Raw genomic sequence first — 16,140 nt, 5'->3', positions numbered from 1 at the left:
ATACCTAAAATTATATTTAAACAATTAAAATTTTTGTCAATAAAAGGACAGAAGTCAAAGTACTTTAGACAGTAAAGTTAAAACTGACAGATAAGCCCTGGCTGGTGTGGTTCAGTGGATTGAGGGCCAGTCTGCGACCTGAAAGATCAATGTTCGATTCCTAGTCAGGGCGCAAGCCTGGGATGCAGGCCAGGTCCCTGGCTGGGGGCGTGTGAGAGGCAACTGACTGATGTATCTCTCGTACACTGATGTTTCTCTCCCTCTTTCTTCCTCCCTTCCCCTCTCTCTAAAAGTAACCTAGGATATCAGCTTTTATTTGCGCTTATATTTTTGAAGACCTCAGTGTATTTAATCTCATCTAATTCTGGCCTCTAGACAAATATAATAAAATTCTGACCTAAGAACTACAGTAACATTATACACACCATTTCCCCAAATATTTATTATGAATTCAATATTATATAGACTGATTAAAAATGACCCCTTACAACAATTTTTTATTAAAGTTAGCTACTATACAGGCCACAATCTCCTAATTATTAAAACTGTTTGGTAAGAAAGTCCTAGCTTCATGGTACAGATAAGAGGGCATTAACAAACGGTATTTAGGGAAGAATTTGGATACCCTCCAGGCAACACCACCATTAAAAGCAAGGACGAAATGTTCCTTGGAGCAGGCTGAAGAGTGGAAAATAAGGCTGAGACTAGGTGTGTAAGATATGGTTCACACAGAGTGCGTTTGGATGCCACAGTCACACACCGAAATTAACTCTGACCACCCTTAGAGTCTTAACACTTGACAAAACAGTATTGTATTACAGTGATAATAAGTGGGCCTTTCCTCACTATAAAATTTTAAGTTTTTTGACAGCAAAGAAGACTGTAATGTGGTTCTCACAGTACCCTTGCAATAAACTTATTTCTTGAATTGTGCCAGAGAACTTTACATGTTAAGGAGCTTAAGCCCTCGCCAGTGTGGCTTAGTTGGTTGAAGTGTTGTCCCATAAACTGAAAGGTTGCAGGTTTAATTCCTGGTCAGGGCACAAGCCTAGGTTGTAGGTTCAGAGCATGTACAAGAGGCAACTGATGGATGTTTCTCTCCTCCTCACCCCCAACCCCCTTAAAAAGAAAAAAGAAATAAAAAGGGAACTTATCCCTGGTGGGGTAACTTAGTTGGTTAGAGCATTGTCCCAAATACACCAAATTTATGGGTTCAATCCCTGGTCATGGCACACACAGGAATCAACCAATGAATGCATAAATAAATAAATTTTTTAAAAAACAGTCTCTCTCTTTTCTCTCTATTATCAGTAAGTTGAGGGAGGGAGGGAGGGAGAGAAGGAATGAAAGGGAGAGAAAGAGAGAAAGGGAGAAAGAAAGAGAGGCTTAAGCTGATGAGGCAGAAAATATGCAGCCAGTACCTTAGGCTTGAACTGCAAAATCAATACACATGGCAAGTTAGAAAGAATGAAGGAATGGGAATAAAGAACGAGACAAGTGTCAGGAACAAAGCTGATAAATAACCACACACTACTTTTCTTAATACGTCAACAATAATAATAGGTGACCAATGACCAGTTTGAGGAAGTTTAGAAATAGCAGAGGAAAAACCAACCATGTTCCTACAGAGAGTAGCATAGGCACATAGAACATTTCTATTATATATAGCAATGGAATAAAGCACGAGCGTGCCCAAACACATATCAGCCATCCTTTTAAAAAAAATTATAGCCTTAGTTTCTCTTACCTGGAATATTTCATCCTTATGTGATTCAAAGGAATGCAATTTAAGTTTCAGATTTCTCAGATCCCACAAGGCAACAGTCTATGTACAGGAAGCAAACAAAGAGTAATCCATTTTTTTTTATGAGCAGAAAAAGAAAACCCATAACCAAAAGATCTCTGTGCATTAAAAAAAAATCAGAGAGTTCTGGCTGATGTGGCTCAGCGGATTGAGTGCTAGCCTGTGAACCGAAGGGTCACTGGTTTGATTCCCAGTCGGAGCACACGCCTGGGTTGTGGGCCAGGTCCCCAGTGCGGGGCATGTGAGAGGCAACACACATTGATGTTTCTTTCTCCCTCCCTTCCCTTCTAAACATAAATACATAAAATCTAAAAAAAAAAAAGAAAAAAAAAGAAAGAAAAGAAATCAGAGAAATTCACCCTGTTTTCTTTAGAAATAAATCAAACTCACCTTATCAGCTGATCCTGTGGCAAGAATGAACTCACTATAAGGATTGAAAGAAAGGCAGTTCACTTCAGCAGTGTGAGCATCAACTGAGTGGCTTGGTTTGGAAGTATTGTTTGAACGAGTATCCCAGCTTTAGTTTAAAAAAAAGGAAATACAGGAAAAACACTTGAATAGGTAACTAAATATAAAACTTAGATAATTTATGAAAAAGAAATTAAATGTATTCTACTCACATCATAAGTTTCTGATCATCAGCAACTGACCCAAACAGAGACTCATGAAGCAGATGCCAGGAAACATCTTCCACTACTGCTGTATGCCCTGTAAAGATGGTCTTCGCATCCACAACTTTTCCTTCCTTTGGAACGGCACTGATGTCCCATAGGCAGATGGTCTTAAATGTAAAATGAACTATTATAGAAAAGGAAGATTCTCTCACTTCCCCACATACCCCAGAAAAGAAACCAGCTGATAACTAGCCCAGATTTGCTTCAAAATGGGAAGGATACACACATGGTCATCTGAAGCACTAAGTAAGTGCCCACTGAGATTTGGGTTCCAAGAAAGCCCATAGCCTTCCTTCTGATGTCCACGGAGACGCAAGTCTGGGTTGCACTCTCCACAAGGATCTGCAAAGTAACAGACACATCGAGACCATCCATTTCACTGCCTCTTTGGGTCTATGAAGCATAATGTAATTTTTATCAAGAAATCTAAAGCTCTTAATATTTATAAGCAATACAGACCCATTATGACAAAATATATAATGCTTAAGCTGCACCATCATTCTGTTCTATGTAAAGGAGCATTTTTTGTCACCTAAAGAATGAAGAATATCCACACACATCAATATAAATCACAAGATGTTAAATTATACAAGGAATAACAAGCAACTAAAAGACTGAATCAAGGCAATGTATTCCTAGTGACTCATTTGTTTTTGAACTGAAGAGGGCAGGTACCTACCTGGTTTGGAAGGATGCTTTGTATAGTCAAAAACAAGAACATCGCTGGATGGAGTCTTCGTTGCAATGATGCAAGGGTTCTGTGGCATGTAACGTGCCCTGTTTACTTCTCCTTCATGGTTGATCTTGATTTCTATTTCAATTTTTCCACTAACAGAGCCAAAACCTCCAAATTCTGTAAATAAGAAATTAACTGCAAATGAGGATAGAGCAAACATTACACAGGCAAGGCAAACTGGCATATAAGAAGTAATCTAGACATCTGTTAGCACCATAAAGTGCTTTTACATCCCTAGTTCACTTGATTACCATAACCCTACACAGTAGCAAAGACAGTTACTATCTCCAAAAATTTTACATGGGAAAGCAGAAATTCAGAGTACCTACAATTGTTCATGAATACATGACTATGGCAGAAGCTAAACTGGATCCTAGTTGTCTGATTCTTAGCCTGGTACTTTTAGCTATAAAATGACTCTAGGTAGTTATATACCTAATTAGAGTATAATTCTATCTAAAACTAAGCAACACTACGGAATCCACTTTAGAAGTAGGTTCTCAATAAGCAGTTTTCAAACCTCATTTCAAGTACCAAAGTAGTGTGCTGAATAAATAAAACCGAAGTTACTATTTTCATTAAGTACAATGTGCTAGGTACTAGAATCCCTCTTATACTTGTTTGAAGCTCCAGTTTGGGATAACCTTTTGGGAATACCATCACACCAAATCTTCTCCCTACACCGTTTCTTTTAGTTTGGTGAGGAAAAACAGAGCCCCAAGAGCTAGTTCCCTTTTCCTAACCCCCACTTATCCTTGCCAACTATAGTCCTCGGTTGAAATAAACCAGGTATGCAAGGACTAGACGAAACATTTTTTAAATTCATATTTGATGGCTGTATGCCTTCAAGTTTTCTCAAGTACCATTATAAAAAGTATAACACGATATAATTTGTGATTATGTAAATCTTGGCAAACAGTATGTAAACAAAGACAGTTAACGATTAGTCAAAGAATTATACAAGGCAGCACGATAAGGTACCTATGAGTCAGACCTTAGCCTAAATGACTCTGCCCCTTACTAGCTTGGTGTTTTGGGGAAGGCCCTCAATTTCTCTTAAGCCCCAAATACTTTACCCATAAAGCAAGTTCTGGGAGTAAGTGAAAATGCTATTACTAGCATTGTTATACAAGTGTTATACTTTGAAGGACAAAAAATCTTTTCGAAAAGCAGTGACAATAATGGTAATATAACAGGCAGATTAGGTAACTTTCAACTTTAAAATAACTCTACAAGTTAAAAACTGAATGTTTCAGAGAGGTTAAAAATCTAAAAATAAAAGTTCAAAATAGGCTCTAAAAGAGAAAAAGCCCACATTAAACGAATTTTTTTCCCAAGAACTCTAGATCTACAATATTAAAAAAGGTATAATACGATCCACGGTTTTTAGGAACTTCTAGTCCAAATACAGGGAGATAGGCATACAACTACAAATGTTTATGACAAAAAAAGTGTCACGGCCAGAAAAGAGACACCACCAACAAGGGAAGAGCAATAGCTGGCACGGAGCCCACAGAGCAGTAAGTAATCTTTACAAAATATGTGTTATTTCAGTATTGAGTACATACTAAACAGAGGGCCTAATTGTAAAGTACGTCAATAAGAAATCAGCATAGAGGATTTATAACTGAGGTTTTATAAAGAGAACTTATTTATTAAAAAATACTTAGAAGTTCCCCAAGTTGAAGCTGATTAAGTCAAAGGCCAAATAGGAAGCAGGACAGACTGACTGTGGTATGAACGTAGTCATGTGTCACTTAATGACTGTGAAATGTTCCAAGAAACAACGTGTCAGGTAATTTCGGCACTGTGTGCACTCACACAAACCTGGAAGATCTAGCCCACTACACACACACACTCAGGCTGGCGATACGGTGTAGCCTACTGCTCCCAGGCTATAAACCCATAGAGCACATCACTATACTGAACACTGCAGGCAACTGGAACACAATGGTAAGTATGTGTGTATCTGAATATAGAAAAGGTACAGTAAAAAATATGGTTTAAAGGCTAAAAAAATTGTACGCCTGTATGAGGCATTCATCATAAATGGAACTTGTAGGAATGGAAGTTGCTCTGGGTCAGTGGTTGAGTGAATGTAAAGGCCCAGGACATTAATGTACACCTTATCAACACCACTGTCCCACGAAATCTCCCCCTGCTTTCCTCTGACTGGGCCAGAGAACTAGAACACTGAAGCTGTCGATGCTGCGTCACAGACAGGAATGTGGGTTGGATTGAAAATACAGAGGAAAGACCTGGCTGGTGTGGCTCAGTGGATTGGGCCAGCCTGCGAACCAAAGGGTCGCTGGTTTGATTCCCAGTCAGGGCACATGCCTAGGCTGCAGGCCAGGACCTCAGTTGGGGGTGCGTGAGTTTCTCTCATGCACTGATGCTTCTCTCCCTCCCCCTCTCTAAAAAAATAGAGGAAAAACTGGCTAGGTAAAGTCTACATGACCATTAATAGTGACTGTCAGACCCTGGCTGGGTGGCTCGTTGGTTGGAGCATCAACCCATAAACCAAAAGGCTGTGGGTCCAATTCCTGGCCAGGGCACATACCTAGGATGTGGGTTCCATCAATGCCTGCCTGTCTCTCTAGTATCAATAAACATATCCTCGGGTAATGATTAAAAAATAAAATGAAAGTTTCTGAAGGGACTGAAAGATGGCCTGAGGGTCAGCAGGAATAAGAATCAAGATGGAGAGAGAAACACGGGATTGTCATGGCAATGTGTTTTCGCTACCGCATGCTGGAGCAGGGTTCAGATGAAAAAACTTTGTGGTATTCATAAAAAAAGAGTATTTCATATGGAGATAGTGTAGAACTGTGGACTCAGTATTTGGACTTTGGAAATTTGTTTTTGGTGTCATTAAACCTACTTGGCACAAAGGGCTCTCTCTGGCATTGAATTGATGAAAGAAATAAAACTTTTCTATGCTTAACATCATTACAACCTGAAAATATTTCCAACGTACAGGGACAGAACGGCTCCGCACTACCACAGGAAGCTTTTACTGAAGTGGCAGTGGCACTCAGTATTTGTTAAAGCACATCCTGTGGATCTGGGTCTTTGTACAGGACCTTAGGTCCGCAACAAAGAATGTACAGCAATGTACTCCAAAGGCCATTCAGACTAGAACTGGAAGGGCTGTAGTGTCCTCTGAACATACAGTGGTACCTCGGCACCCATCGTTAATTCATCCCCCAACTCATGATGAGTGCTGAAACCGACGAGTACCAAATGATGAAGCGCTTTCTTTTGCGGGGTGGTGGTGGTGACCTATACCGGTTCTAGCAAGTATGCCAAGCGCTGAGACATTTTTTTCTTGTCAAAAAATGTGGTGTGTCCTGAAGCCGACAAGTACTGAAATGACTGTATAGTGCTGAGACGACAGGATCCTGTGTGCTGAAACAGCTCAGTGGCTGGCTGACTGGGATGTAACCTGTACACTCAGAATCAAGGTGCTGTGGGTGGGAATCCACAGATACCCAAGCCCCACAGACAGTGTTCCTGTCATAGTGAAATCAAATTCCTCCTAAACCATACATCCTTCCATTTCTTACAGGAAACTCAGCTCCATTATAATCTTATGAAGCCACTGTCGTATATGTAGTTCGTCATCAACCAAAATGTCATTATGTGGCACATGATTGTAAACTGAATAACCATCAAGGTTTAACTGTATTCCTAAAAACGGTCAGCTTGACAAATTTTTACGTAAGTATAATACACCAGAAGAACCACCACCCACCAAAAATAAAACATAAAGCCCTCCAGAAGGCACGATGGTGTCCCTCCCAACCAACACCCAACCCCTGCCAAACAAGGTAACCAGCATTCTGATTTCTACAACGAGCCAATTTTTGAGCCCCTAAACATTCTGAAACTAAGAAGGATAAATCCTAACATCCTGAATCAAATATTAAATTATTTCACCATGATTTAATACAAGTTTATTATATATAATTGAGACAAAAGACTAAAGATATCTTTTTAAAATACACAAAGCCAATTCCAAAATAAGTTGCTAAAAATAAAGTTGTTGATATTTGAAGATCTTGGTAACATGATCTGAAGTAAAATTTTACATCTTATCTATTTTCAGGTCTTAAACTATGACTATAGCCAGGCTAAACCTAATATAAACACACAAAATCTTTCTAATGTCAAAACAGGCTTAAGGCAGTTTTTAGGTCTTTTGCTTTGAAAGTTCCATGATCTTTTGAAGCTATCTGCCATCAATTACCTCAAATCAAACAGGGTCAAGTAGACAATAATCTACTGTATTGAATTACAATAGTTCAATCTGAGTCTAGGACATTTTATCTGCCCAAGGAGAGACATTAGGAAGCTACCTACATAACAACCAACCAAGAAATAGGATATATCTACTTCCACCATTGTTGAGACCACATGGAGAAAGTCCTCTACCCTTTAAGCATCAAGCATATCTAGTGATCTGAAGATCTGGGGGGACGGGCTGAATGGGAGTAAAAAGGAGAGAAGAGGAAGGAATGGGAGATAACGTTGTGTAACCTTTAAAACTCTGAGTATGTTTCCTTGAGGATTAATTAAGGTGACTTACATAGTCATACAAATATACCATACATATTACTAATATTTTTCATTGTTCCTTTATTATTAAGCACTAGTAAGAGAGAAAAAGGTATCACTGGAACATAAAAGTGAATTGGTTTGATGCCACTCAAATAACTCAGCAGAAAAAGATTTTAGTATACATGTTAAAAGATGCCATTTCAAAAACCAATGGAGAAAATGGATTAGTCAGCAAATGGTATTTAAAAAGTTGCTAACCACTTAGAAAAATGCTTGGATCCCTATTCCATACCTAAACCAGAAGATTAAAGTTTTAATGGTCAAAACATAAATGTACCAGAAAACTACAGCTAACTATCTACAAGTTTTGAAATGATAAAAGCCTTTCAAATACTTGAAGGACACCGGAGGGAAGTTGGACAATTAAAAACATACAGCTTCTAAGGGCTCATGGACACGGACGACATGTAGTGATTGCTGGGGAGGGGGGTGTAAGGGGACGAAATAGTAATGAAAAAAATAAAGATTAAAAAAAAATTTTAAAAACCTAACTTCTAAATAAGCCTTAAGATTATAAAATAACTTGGAAAAATGATCTGCAACCTACTTATTGGGAATAATCTACCTTATACATAAAGAGATATCCCAAAAGAAAAAAAAATGAGCAAAGAACATAAATAGGCAGGTCAAGATAGACAAGTATTTTAAAGTAATTTCAGTATCATGAATAACTTAAAAACCAAGTCAAATAAGACTGCAGCATTAAGGTTAATTAATGTTGGTGAGGGCAAGGAGTAACAAATACTTCTGCTACTGGCAGGACTGTGAATCTTTCTGGAGGGCAATTTAGCATTGTCAATTCTTGCCCTATGATGAACATTACACTAAGAAACTTATTCTACAGCAAAACTATGCCAGTTGCATGTAACAGAATTGTTTTTGAAGCCAAAAGATTGGAAACCACTTAAATGTCCATAGATAAGAATAGTTAGCTATGACTTAGTATACAGCCATGAAAAGGGGGCAGGTTCCAATATGCTTACACAGAAATTTGTTCAAGATACACCAGGGCAGGATAGAATATTCCATGCTGTATCCCCAGCACCAAGAAACATGTCTGGCATGCAGTAAGTACTTAACATAGATGTGAGAGAGAAACTTGAACTGACTGCTGCTCGAACACCTGCAGCCAGGAACCCAGTCTGCAACCCAGCCATGTGCTCTGACTACGAACCAAATCAGCAGCTTTTTGGTCCACAGGTCAGTGCTCAGTCACTGAGCCATACCAGCCAGGACTGCTTTTGGTATTTTAAAATAATTTATTACATTACCAGAGTATCTTGTTTTGTATGTAAATAACCAAAAATCCTATTAAAAAAAACCTTATCCTCATTATTTTCATCTAATAAAAGGCTAAGTTCAGTGTTTCCCCTCCCACTTCATCACTAATGCCTACCCAAAAAATAACTCCATAGTAATCAATCCCATAGTTACACACAGGTCAATGACACAACATGTTTGCTGACCTTATCCTAAGAACTTATTTTGCAATCTCCTTCACCCCAAGCTAAATATGGAATGATCAAAAGATCAACTGCAGCCCCAGCCACATGGCTCAGTTAGTTGGACCATTATCCCGTGCGCCGAAGTGCTGTGGGTTCAATTCCTGGTCAGGGCACGTGTAGGAAGTGGCCAAATGATGTTCCTCTTTCCCTTCTCATCTCTCTAGGTCGTATCCTCAGTTGAGGATCTGGGGAAAAAATGTCCCTCAGCTACCTGAGTTCCCCAAATACTGAGTTAAATAGGCTCAGGAATATACCTTAAAAATAAATAAATAAAGATCAACTGCACATTACAGTCTTAGACAATAACTGAAACCCAGAATAACTTAGATAAAAGAATGGATTCTGCTGATCAGGAAAAATCTAAGATGATAAACATTAAACATCCATTTTTTTTAGAGTACAAATCTCAACAAGAGCTTATCTTCTACTTCTCAGTAATAATGAGTTCAAGGACAACAATAAAGAAAACCCACTCATTTTATCTCTTCTGTAAGGGAAAGTGTCTTTCACTAACAAGTAAACCCTTAGGTTATCGCCTAAAACAGCATGTGATTAAATGGCTCATTTAATTTTTACATATGCAGGAAGTGCCATGTTCAGTCATGTCTACTACAAACCTGGAAAGGGGCAATTTGAGCCAGTGTTTCTCGATCTCTTTTCCATTACTGCCCCTCTAAGAAACCTTGTGGGATATTTTCCTGACACCCATGATGAATTTTAACAGCAGATATCGTGTACATCTATTTATATATGCTATGTATATCTTTGCTTCACCTATTCAAAGAGTAAGATTGTTTTCACACACACCTTCTTCCAAAAACCAATTTTCCTCCCTAGGAGTAGTATCTCCTATGTTAATGATGCATTAACAGCAATAATATATGGTAGATTTTTGCTTCATTCAATTCTAGAAATCTTCCCAGTACAAATTTCAGAGGAGGGTTTACAGAAAAGGCACTGAACCAAGTATGTGTTATGTATGACTTCTGACATCTAATATATCTACTATAAACTCGGGCTTTCCAAAGCTTAAATCTTGTTTCTATCTTGAGGCTTTTATCAACTGTATATCCTTTTTATGATAATCCAAAGATGAACAATATAACCCAGAGATTCCTTCTTTCACTTTTAAGATTCCTACCTCCTTTCTCACTGTCGTAGTGTGAAGCATCAAACTGAGCATCGTCATTAGGGAGCTGCACACTGGCTATCACAAGGTGGTTTTGTTCATCCGACGTGTGTGTCCCCAGGACAAGTCGATGAATGCTGAAATCTTTTCCTTCTGGTCTGTAATAGCAATACATGGTCACTTTTCGAATCAGTACTAAAACAGACTTCAACATCAGTGATACACTCCTATGCAGAAGGCACAATTACAACCCGGTCGTGAGAGGAGAAAGTCATTTTCTCCTTTTAATGAAACTTCCATAGAGCCAAGTACAAGGAAGACTACAGAGCATTTAATTTTTTAAGCACAGTAAATCTTTACTTAACGTCACACCAGGTTCTGTGACTTTAAGTGAAACGATGTACAATGAAACCAACCTCACCACAGGCTAACTGATATAAGTAAGAGTTAAGTTCCTACGTTATCTCATCAGTTTTATAATGAACACAATGTTGTTCAAGGACCTTCTGTATTTACCTGGGTCAAAAACTTAGAACTACTTTAAGGAAAAAGTTTAATGGAATAAAATGTGAATTAACTACTCATCCTTTACAACTGGTTGGATATAAAGGAAAAACCTGTTGGGCACACTGACACACTAGGTTAACCTCAATAAAAAAAAGGAAAGGAAGTAACATTAAGTAAACCAACTGTTGACGTATTTCCTAACTGCTTGTCAATAAACACACTGCTCTAAACACTATGGAAGTGCAATGATTAAGACATGATTCCTGTCCTTAAAAAACCAGGGAGGACAGGGGCAATTAGGCAGTCAGGTACACAAATGATTACAACACAAGTCAATATACACCACACAGAAGGTGCACAATACAGGAGAAAAGGATTATTCTGCAATGAAGGAAGTGTTCATCAAACAGGAGATACCTGAACAGGCCTCAAAATGAGATAAAACCTGGCAGAGTGGAACACGGGTTCTGTAAGACAAGTAGGTATTTCGGGAAAGGAACTGACTCTGGCAGGTGTGGCTCAGTTAGTTGGAGCACTGTCCCGTAACCAAAGGGCTGCAGGTTTGGTCCCCAGGGGGGGCACATACAATCGATGTTTCTTTCACATCAATGTTTCTCTCCCTTCCTCTTTCTAAAAGCAAATGGAAAAAAGTCAAGTGAGGATTAAAAAAAAAAAAAAAGAAGAAAAAGGAAACTGAGCAAAAGAGAAAGTCGACAAAAGCACCAGAAACCATGTTCAGCACTGCACATACCTTGTGTCATTTAGATACCATAACACTGTAAAGATGAAGCAACCTGCCTTAGACCACACAACTAAGTAAAAGAACTAGAGCAAGTCCAAATCTGGCTTTGGGATGGGGAACATAGTGGGAGAGAATGCTAAAAAACAGATTAAACTCAAACTCTAGAGAAAGTTCTGGTGGGACCTCCAGATAAAGAATATACTCAGTTTGGAATGTGTCACATTTGAGAAGCCAATAGAATAATCAGAGAAGACATCAGTAGGTATCTTAATATTCAGAAGAGCCCAGAAGTTGGGTCTAAAATAACCAATCAGAATTCCTCTGCACAGAAGTGATGGAGATCTATTATTTTAAATACAAAAAGTAGCCCTGGTTGGTGTGGCTCAGTGAGTTGAATGCTGGCCCGTGAACTGAAAGGTCATGGGTTCAATTCCCAGCCAGGGCACATGCCTGGGTTGCGGGGCAGTCCCCAACACATGAGAGGCAACTACACATTGATGTTTCCCTCTTTCTCCCTCCTTTCCCCTCTAAAAATAAATAAAATCTTAAAAAGATTTTTAATTACAAAATAAAGTAGTGTTAAAAAAAAAAGAGGGCTCTAGACATAAAATTTACAACACTTGTATTTGGAAAGTTAAAAGAAACAGTCCTGGCTGGTGTGGCTCAGTGGATTGAGCACTGGCCTGCAAACCAAAGGTCACTGGTTTGATCCCCAGTCAAGGCACATGTCTGGGTTGCAGGGTTGGATTCCCAGTATCTTTTATACATTGGTGTTTTTCTTCCTCTTACTCCCTCCCTCCCCCCCCTCTAAAAGTAAATAAATATTACCTTTAAAAAAAGAAAAGGAAGTTAAAGAATCAGAGGAAGGGATGGGGGAAGAATATTATAGAACTACAATTATTTTTTTAAAGGATGTGAATATCAAAATAAGAACATACACACACAAAATTGAATGCTTGGCATTAGTGATGCTTGGTTATAAATAATCCTCATTCTAAAAAAAATTAACATTGTTATGAGTAGAATACAAAAAGGAAGAAAAAAGGCAGGGTATTTGGATCAACATCAAGTATTAAAGGTTTATTTGCCTAGATCTGCTAAGGTAGAAAGCCATTAAAATACAGATTTCAGCCTTGGGGAATTTAGACTAATTCACTGCTTTCCAAACCTAGCTAATCACATTATATGGGAAGCTTTCAGGTTCCAGGATTTAGTAGGTGAGGGGTGGCCAGTATTTGGGACACCCTGGTCCAATATAATTTAGCAGGTAACCAGTAAATCTATCATCACCAACTACAGTAATTCTCATTAAGTACTCTACCATAAGTCTAATGGTTTTTAAGTACCACTGAGAATTCCTGACAGGAAAATACTCCACTTCTACTGAACTCAATTTAAAAAAAAAAAAAGAAAAAAGATTTTTATTTGCTTTTAGATAGGGGAAAGAGAGGGAGAGAAACATCAATGTGTGGCTGCCTCTCTTGCGCCGCCCCACCAGGGACCCAGCCTGCAACCCAGGCATGACCTGAGTGGGAATTGAACCAGCGACACTTTGGTTCAAAGTCTGGCGCTCAATCCACATCAGCCAAGGCTGTTTTAGCAATTTTTAATTTTAAAAACAATTTTTTAATTTACTGATTGAGAGGGAGGGAGGGGGCGGAGGGGAGAGGGGGAGGGAGGGAGGCAGGCATCTATTTGTTATTCCACTTATTTATGCATTTACTGGTTGATTCTTGGATGTGCCCTGATAGGGGGACTGAATCCACAACCTCAGCATGTCGAACAACACTGAGCTACCCAACCAGGTAAATAATTTATCTTTCAATTACAGTTGATGTATATTATGTTAGTTTCAGGTGTACAACTAAATAATTAAACTTTATATAACTTATGATCACCCCAATAAACCTAGTTACTCATCTGGTACTATAGTTATTACGATGTTACTTACTGACTATATTCCCTATACTGTACTTCACATCCCCGTGACTATTCTGTAACTACCAATTTGTATTTAATCCCTTCACCTTTTTTTTACCGACCCCCCCAATTCCTCTCCCATCTGGAAACCATCAAAATGTTCTCTGTATCTATGAGTCTGTTTCTGTTCTACTTGTTTATCTTGTTTTCTAGATTCCACATAAGTGGAATCATATGGTTATCTGTCTTTCTGACTATTTCACTCAGCACAAAACTCTCTAGGCCCATCCATGTTGTTCCATGGCAAGAATTTGATCTTTTTTATGGCTGATTCTGATGATCAGTTGAACATGGAAACCTGATAAAGCAGCTTCCAACTCTAAATTTCTAGGTATTTATTAATGTTTTGTTCAACAACCTTAAGACAGATTTACCAATTTCTTTAATGCCACTGCAAAGGTAGCAGTCTCATTTTTTTTTAAATAAAGATTTTATTTCTTTTTAGAAAGAGGGAAACATCAATGCAAGAGAAAGACTTCGATCTGTTGCCTCTCACATGCATCCCTACTCGGGGCCGAACCCACACACCAGGCATGTGCCCGGACTGGGAATCAAACCAGCGACCTTTCCGTTTGCAGGACAATACCCAACCAACCGAGCCACACCAGTGGCTCATTCTTAATAAAATTTTTATCAAACGTCTATTATTTGTTGAGCTAAAACACAGATTTCTAAAGACCCAAGGTTGAAGAAATTTATTTTTTAGTACACACACAATTTTTAAATGTTATTCTGAATACCCCAACAGTTTTACAATAGTAAGCTCATTATTCCAACAGGCATACTGGTTTTGCTAAAACCTGAGCCTTCTCTCATACTCAGTTGAGGTACTTTTTCCTTCCTCTCATCATTTTTATGTTTCCCACTCTCCCGACGTTAATTTTTTCACTGTTACAGGTCATATATAAAACTCAAGGCAAGGAAGGTATTTATCTAAGTTTGTCTTAAGTGGCACCCTATCTAGACCCTCAATAAATATAAGCGAAGTTAAATATCTTATCTGCTCTATTAGAAACAAGCTACCCAGGAGTAAGAAATACACGTGATTTATCTCTCACCCTGCGTAATTCCCTGAAACGTAAACCATCCCACCTTCAGGTGTTAGTTCTACGCATCCTAAGTAACCCTCTGAAGCTGCTCTGAGCGAGTGCAACTCTAGTCATTAGCTACACCTTCTTCAACTACACCGCGCCCCTCGCCGGCAAGCACCATGTCACATTCAGCTTTACATTAACCAGCTACAACCAGTGACTGAGAGATTAAAGGGGCTGTTTTGAAAGCTGACGATTTCCCACTATTATTTGGTACACCACAGTTACAATATGACTATTCAACCCAGTATCAGAAAAACAGCACAGCATGTTCTCTCTTATCAGAAAAAATTACAAAGTAATTCTGCATTTTGCCCACTTTTTGGCCCAGAAAAAGATGTCACCGATCGGTTTTGATCACGTGCCCCCTAAGGGTGACTGGAGAGAGGAATAGGTAAAATAGACGTGATAAATCTACACGGAGGTCACACCAAAATAATGTTCAAGAGATTCGTATCACCTGGTTACATCTGGAAGCCACTGTGCAGTTAAGCTGGGCCACTCCAGAGCATGGGTCATCACCAAATCGTAAAGAAAAGGGGTGTTCTTTTTCCATATTTTGTACTCTTCGTTGATCACACGTTCCTCTACTGCGTCATCAAACGCTGCTAAAATATTAAAAACAAATTAAGTTAGCGAACACAATAGAAATCGAGCAGTAAACACTTCCAAAGCTACCCGTACGGCACCTGAGTTCTGATACCGAGCAGGTCTGTCTAAATCTCCCCCAAGCGGAGGCACCAACACCCCTCCGCCTTCGCGGGTCCAACTACTCCCGGGTCATCCCGGCTAGACGCTCCGCCAGCCGCTCGGGAGCCGGCGCCGGGCCTCGGGAGCACGCTCTCCCACGCGGTTAAGTTTACGGGACCGGCGAAAAGGCCCGAGGACCGAGCCCCGGGGTGTTACGAAGCGGTGCAGGGCGCACCGGCAGAGAAGCAAGTAGACCGACAGGGAAGAGGGACCAAACACCCGCAGGGGCCCCCACCACCAGCTTCACCCCTCCGCGCCGGGCCTCCTCTCCAAAAGAACTGGCGCGCCGTTAGCCCGCCTCGCGGGGCGATTTCGCCTTCACGCCTCCAATGGTGCGGACGGCACTCAGCAGAACCGGGCCTGCTCTCCCGGTTAGGCCGTGTGGAGGCCGCGGCGCGAGCCCGGCACGCCCCGTCCTCCTTCGGTGGGTTCGGCACCCTCACCTTCCTTGTCGGCCATGGCGGGCAGGCAAGCCGGAGGTATCCCGAGGTCTACCGTTGCGGGAGGGGCGGGGAGACTACAAGCGCTCGCTCTCCGCGCGCGGCCTCTATTGTTTCCTGCTGCCCCTGCGTGAGGGCTGACTAGCGTACCTTCGCGCCAAC

At 40.0% G+C, this 16,140-nt stretch overlaps 1 protein-coding gene across 1 annotated transcript in view; it reads right to left on the bottom strand.

Annotated features, from left to right (window-relative positions):
* Nucleotides 1-16,140, bottom strand: part of RBBP4 (RB binding protein 4, chromatin remodeling factor) — a 21,756-nt gene extending 5,616 nt beyond the window's left edge. Inside the window, exons 1-8 of the mRNA XM_053920566.1 lie at nt 15,982-16,140; nt 15,249-15,396; nt 10,481-10,626; nt 3,158-3,331; nt 2,705-2,820; nt 2,425-2,585; nt 2,195-2,321; nt 1,748-1,825 (exon numbers count right to left, since the gene is read on the bottom strand). Of these exons, the coding sequence (XP_053776541.1) occupies nt 1,748-1,825; nt 2,195-2,321; nt 2,425-2,585; nt 2,705-2,820; nt 3,158-3,331; nt 10,481-10,626; nt 15,249-15,396; nt 15,982-15,997 (966 nt within the window). The 5' untranslated portion in view covers nt 15,998-16,140. The remainder of the gene's footprint in view (nt 1-1,747; nt 1,826-2,194; nt 2,322-2,424; nt 2,586-2,704; nt 2,821-3,157; nt 3,332-10,480; nt 10,627-15,248; nt 15,397-15,981) is intronic.

This window comes from Desmodus rotundus, chromosome 3 (assembly GCF_022682495.2).
Source record: "Desmodus rotundus isolate HL8 chromosome 3, HLdesRot8A.1, whole genome shotgun sequence".
Lineage (NCBI taxonomy): Eukaryota > Metazoa > Chordata > Mammalia > Chiroptera > Phyllostomidae > Desmodus > Desmodus rotundus.
Note: the sequence above shows the minus strand (reverse complement) of the source record. Positions and strands in the feature narration are given on the sequence as shown.